The following is a 6,000-nucleotide window of genomic DNA, read 5'->3' as shown; positions in this document are numbered from 1 at the left end:
AGCCCAGGTTTAACAAGGTGATAACAGGACTAACCCTTTGAACAGGGCAGTGGTCCCACTTAGCACAAGTGGCCATCCCTTTGAGAAGGGCAATGGCTCTTGGTAAACAACTTTAAGGGGCCCTCCCTTTGAGAAGGGCAGTGGCCCTGTTAAACAACTTAACAGCCAGGGAGGGGCGGCCACAGGAGAAGAACAAAATGGAGTATGGGGACAGCTGTAAGAAAACAAAATGGAATAGGGGGATAGCTGTAACAGACAACTGGCAATTCCAACTTTCTTAATTCACTAGCAACAATGCGAATGGTGGCATAATTTAACTTGTAAAGATCAACAGCATGTTAGTAGCAGCTTTGAGGATGATGCCTGAGACAGGCTGCGTGTAGAAAGAAATGGGTCATTTGGTCTAGAATTAAATGGGATTGCCAGTCAGATTCCTCAAGAGATCAGTTCAGATTTATGGGCCATTCTGCTCCTCAACCCTCCAACTCCTTGTGAGTGTATCGGGGTCAAAGTGTCACAACATATGAAAGGATACGCTCATTGTTTTGACTTGCTGTTGAGTTCAGGAAACACAGGATTTCAATAAGCAGAAGAAATGAGCATTGCATACACCTTCCTCCAGCCCTTTGTGCTTCGGCTCGCTTCTCAGCTGCGCACAGAATTGAGTGTTTAATTCCTGCTCTTTTCTTGCATTAATGCTGAGCTTTAACTATTCTCCTGCCTTGCCACAGGGACTCAGCGGTATCCAACAATAAGACTCCACACAATAGCTCCATCAGCCACATTGAATCTGTCCTTCAGCAGCTTGACGAGGCCCAGGTACAGATGGAAGAGCTCTTCCATGAGCGGAAAATTAAACTAGACATCTTTCTTCAGCTCCGGATTTTTGAACAGTACACCATTGAGGTAAGAGCTGTCTGGGTGATCTTGGGAAGGTAGCGCTGTGGAGGTGGTGACTGTGTCTCTTACTAATACTCTAACAGGATATACAGAGTTCCAGGGAATCACAGAAGACTTTGATTACACTGAGATGTCTGGTGGAACTAGGAGGTGAATAGAAATCACTTGTTAAATTGGAAATTTAGAAACCAGTAATATGCCTTTATGACATACAAGACACGCTCATGTCTGCCCGGCTGACTGTATTCAGAGTGTCTGAATGCTGTGGTGACCAGTTTTATGGCATGCATCGTATGGTGGTTTGCATATGCCCCTCATGTACATCTGTTTTTGCTGATCTAAAAGTTCATGATCTTTTGCAGGTGAGATTTTTCTCTTTGGATGCATTTTATGGCTTTGAACCCCTCGATGCAACAAAATATTAAGCATCATATGACGGGTTCTCTTAGAAATCAGCTTGCAGGCATAACAGTTGTTTTTCATAAAGGGAGAAAAGAGAAATACTGTACAAGAAGCCCTAAAATGCTCATCATGTAATTGTGTGTGCCTGTAAGTAAATTTAAAAAGAGGTCTTATATCTCTACCTTGTACTCCTTTTTTAAATCAAATGCTATTGGAGGAAAAAACGTTATCAGTGCATTAAATAAATGAGGTTTTCTTGGACTGGATAATTTTAAAGAGATTTTCAACAAATCTGAATAAATATTTACCTGTAAATCAGATGGAATGTGATACAAAAGCAGGGGATGTTAATTAATTTGTGTCTCATGTATGCTGGAACATAGTGTTGTTTATATAGCCCATATGAAGTATCAACTTGCTACTGTATCTTTCTTGTGGTTGTTCAGAGACACCTTTGGGAGTGGATAAATCTGTTAATGTGGCACTTTTTTAAAGTGTTTTATGATGATATATTCCCAGAGATGTTGCATGTAATTCAATAGATGATCTGATGAATTATATTGATAGTGAATGGAAACTTTAGAATGCTACATAATACTTAATAGGAGAGAGTTTATTTTAAGTTATGACAAGAAATAGTGTTAAATTATAAAAGATGGAAAAGCTGTGAATGCAGATTCACAGGTAGGAATTGAGCTATAGTAATATGCAACAGATACAGTACAGAGACAAGTTTCCAGTTACTGCAGTTATAGTCAAATTTTGTAGTGAAAGCTATTCTACAGTTTTTGCTATTAATGTAAATAGAACAGTCTTATTAAAAGAGTTCTTTGCATACCATTCACATACAAACACTTGGATATCCTAATACACACTCATATATATATATATAATCACACGTGGTATGTTTGCACAAGAGCAGTGGTTGCCTTAAAAACTCAAACTTCTAGGTACATGCAATAACCATGGTCTCTTCATATGCATAGAATAGAAGATACTGTGGTACTGCAGAGGGCCAAATGCTGAGTATTTAATGACTCCCACTCTTGGTGAGCGTATGTGTACATGCATGTATATAAATGCAGCATACTTTTTTAGATTGAAATTAAAATAAATACAAACTATATAGGTATGTCTGCATGCAACATACATTGGATGTTCATAGTGGAGCTGTGTGAGCCTTTCATTAAAAACTCCAAATCACTTTCTGGGTTTCTTGCAGACCCCAAGTCTGGGTTATCTACACAGCAGGGAGATTAGAGATGTTCTGTGCAGCAGTATGGCTTCAGTGTGCCTCACACTTCAGCAAGTGACTAAGGGTATGGCTACACTTGGAAATGTGCAGCGCTAGGAGTTACAGCTGTGGTCGTACAGCTGTGTAGGAACAGCGCTGCAGTGTGGCACCACTGAAGCTACCGCTGACAAGATGTGCCATATTGCAACATTTGCAACACTGTGGGTGGTGCATTGTGGGCAGCTATCCAGCGTTCAGTGGCTGCAACGTGCTTTTCAAAGAAGGGGGTGGGGTGAGTGTGACAGGAGCGTCGGGGAGACAGAGAGAGCGGATTTTTTGGAGCAGACACTGTGAAGCTCACTGCATTGCAAATTCTGGCCATTTCCCCCACTCTTCTCTCAATCACTTTTAAATGTAAAAGGTTCAGACCAGATAAGCAGCTTCTCGACGACTCCCTCCTCCGCCGTGCTGTTTGTCTCCTCAAGCAAACAGCTGTAAATTCCAAAGCTCCGTCGGCTCGCTCACTGGAGCAAGAGCAGCTGTGCTCGTAGCTCCGGGGAGTACCTTCCGTTTTTTGGCTACAGGAATTCTGGGATACCTCTTAATACCCTGGAGGCCAATAACAGTGCTGGTGAGTGTCCACACCTGATGAGCAGCGCTGCATCACCAGCGCTGGATTTGCTACATCTGTAGCAGACCAGGAGTACAGCCAGCGCTGCAGCCAGGGAGTTGCAGCACTGGCTGAGCTTTGTAAGTGTGGACACCAAGTAAGTTGCAGCGCTGTAACCCCCTCACCAGCGCTGCAACCCCCTCACCAGCGCTGCAACTTGCAAGTGTAGCCAAGCCCTAAAAGCTGCAATCTAGCTTTGAGGGAAGATTTCAGAATTCATTTCAATTATAACTCTTTGCCCTTATGCAGTGCTTTTCAATCAAGGATCTCAAAGTGCTTTTCCAAGGTGGATAGGTATCTTAAGCCCTGTTTTATAGATGAGGAAACTGGGACACAGAGCAGTGACATGACTTGCCTCAAGGTCATACAGCCGGTCATGGTCAGAACTGGGTGTAGATTCCAGGTCCACCATGTTTACTTTATCCCCGTGTGGGTATTTGCTTCAATGCACACAGCCACATCTAGTGGGCCCTGACTCAGCAAGGTGTTTGAAGTTTGACATGTACTTTGACCTTGCTGAATCAGGATGTAGTGACTAATAGGGGCTTGAAAGAAAATCAGTGCTGTCACTGTTGATTTGCTATTGTTTATGTGTGATTTGCTGTTGTTTATTATGAGAACACCTGAACTCACACTACATGAGTCAGAGAGCATGTTTCTTATTTGCATAGGGAACCTGATAGGCAGATTCTTTTAGTTAGCGATCTCTTTCTTTAAATGAAATGAATAATTATGACACATAATTCATAACCAATGACAAAACAGAAAAAAATTGTAGCCAGATCAATATAGGAACTTACAAATAAGTATAGCTGCCAAGATTAGTCTTCAAGCAAGGAAGACAACTTAAACAACAGTAAAATGAAAAGCAATTTGAACTGTATGTTAAATGTCACCTTTATATTATACATCTCAAGCAATTGTTGATTTGATTCAGCTGACAAAAGAATAATCCTTAAACAGATACTAGATTGCAGTCAGTTGTCTCAAAATTGTAATAAAGACGCCTATTAAGAAACTTGTAATCCTTTTGGTCTTTGTTTATTCTAAGCATAGCAGAGAAGACAACAGAGGTGGGAGGACTAAGAGCAACAAATTATACCTTAAGCAAAATATGTTTTTATTAATGGTGGTTGGCTTCAGATTTAGCTAGAAATTAGATATTTATACTGTTTTCCATGATGGACTGGGTTCTCATGTGTGTGTAAACTGAATACAGGAGCAGAGGCTGTGCTGTGTAAATAAAGCATGCTGATACAATGGACACCACTGTTTTTCTCAGATCAATATTTCCTTCTTCTGTGCTGGTTTAAGTCCCCTTCTGTCTATCCAGAGAGCACAGCTACCTCTGTCACCACCTGCAATCACATCCCTTCTGTGCTTTCATGCTGGAAAGCACTGTCACCGTTCTGACTGATTAAGCACACTTTGTCCTTTAAGATACAGGAGTGAAGTGCTTCCTTACAGTAGAAAGATGGCAAGCTGAAGTGGCTAACCATAAGTGAGAAAAGATGCATAGCAGAGGCACTTTTGTGAGTGGATCCTGAAGTCTGTATTGTGCTTTCAAAACCAAGGCATTTGATGGACGTGCATAAGATTCCAATGGCTCTCCTAGAAACTGTCCTATAGCTTTTACTCTAGTAAATGCATCCTGTTCCATGCCCCTCCCCTCTTATCCTGTCTTGTCAAGCTCTAGGTTGCCTACTCTCCGTTCCACTCTACTAATGTTCCCATCCTTGTCCACATTTTTCTCAGCTTCTCACATCTTCGTGCCTTATTCCCCATTGTCCCCTGTGCATAATACAAGCACCCAGAGCTCATTCACAAGACCCCTACCCTGTCCACATTTAAATCCCTCTTAAAGTCCCTCTTTAGGTGTGCTGCTCACAGTGAGTAGTATTGATTTGTATGTAAATTGCCTGTTGCCCCTCCTTCCCTTAATCTCTGTGTGCTTATCTGCCTAGCCTTAGGTTATGAGCTCTTTGGAGCAGGGACTGTCCCTGATTTAATTGTTTGGAAAGTACCTACCAAGTGGCAGGTGCTGCTGTAAATAAATAATAATATAATAACAATAAGGAAGTCAGAGCCATGACTTTTTGAATTTCTAATTCCTTTTGTTAATGTAATGCAATATTTAATTCATGTAACTAACTAATTCTAGTGCTCTTATATGAGTCATTGCATATCATTTCTATAATTATATATAAGGGTTATATTAAATCTAAAAAGAAAATAGGATAAAAATGCAGCAAAGCAGCAAAGATCCCAGTTAAAGCCAAAATTCCAGTCTTAGCTTACTCCATTGTTCTTTGCAGATAACCTGCTAAAGTCACTCTTTCTTTAGAGTGCCTTGATGTAAATCAGAAAAATGGGCTAAGTTAAGAATGGCTTTTAAAAGTGATCTGGAAAGGATTTTTTGTTGCATTTGGGTTTGTGCCTTTTTCACTACTGGAAGATTGTTTTTTTTTTTTTTAAATATTTTCCCCCTTACTTATTTCTTTTAACTTTAAGAGCTATCAGGAATACCTGACTGTGTGCGAGGTCCATATGGAAATCTCTGCAGATTTAGACTGTAAGCCCTCACACCTTGGTGGTAGGATTGAATTCTTTAACAGAAATGGCTTTCTCCAAACTGCTCATTAGTCCTTGAAGCTTAATAGGTGTTTATAGAAACAGGCAAAAACCAAAGAGTTGAAAACAGTTTTACTGAAAATCCCTTATGGGATTTTCACTCAGTGGCTCATCTTTCACTCTACTGTTGTGTCTCCTGGCAATTCTCCAGTACAAGCCTCCT

At 40.8% G+C, this 6,000-nt stretch overlaps 1 protein-coding gene across 6 annotated transcripts in view; it reads left to right on the top strand.

Annotated features, from left to right (window-relative positions):
• The window catches only part of KALRN (kalirin RhoGEF kinase), an 833,042-nt gene that overhangs the window by 550,901 nt on the left and 276,141 nt on the right, over positions 1 to 6,000 (top strand). For all 6 annotated transcript variants that reach the window (XM_075070289.1, XM_075070290.1, XM_075070292.1 and 3 more), the window contains exon 13: positions 732 to 906. In XM_075070289.1, coding sequence (XP_074926390.1) covers positions 732 to 906 — 175 coding nt within the window. The remainder of the gene's footprint in view (positions 1 to 731; positions 907 to 6,000) is intronic.

The sequence above is a fragment of the Chelonoidis abingdonii genome, chromosome 10 (assembly GCF_003597395.2).
Source record: "Chelonoidis abingdonii isolate Lonesome George chromosome 10, CheloAbing_2.0, whole genome shotgun sequence".
Classification (NCBI taxonomy): Eukaryota; Metazoa; Chordata; order Testudines; family Testudinidae; genus Chelonoidis; species Chelonoidis abingdonii.
Note: the sequence above shows the minus strand (reverse complement) of the source record. Positions and strands in the feature narration are given on the sequence as shown.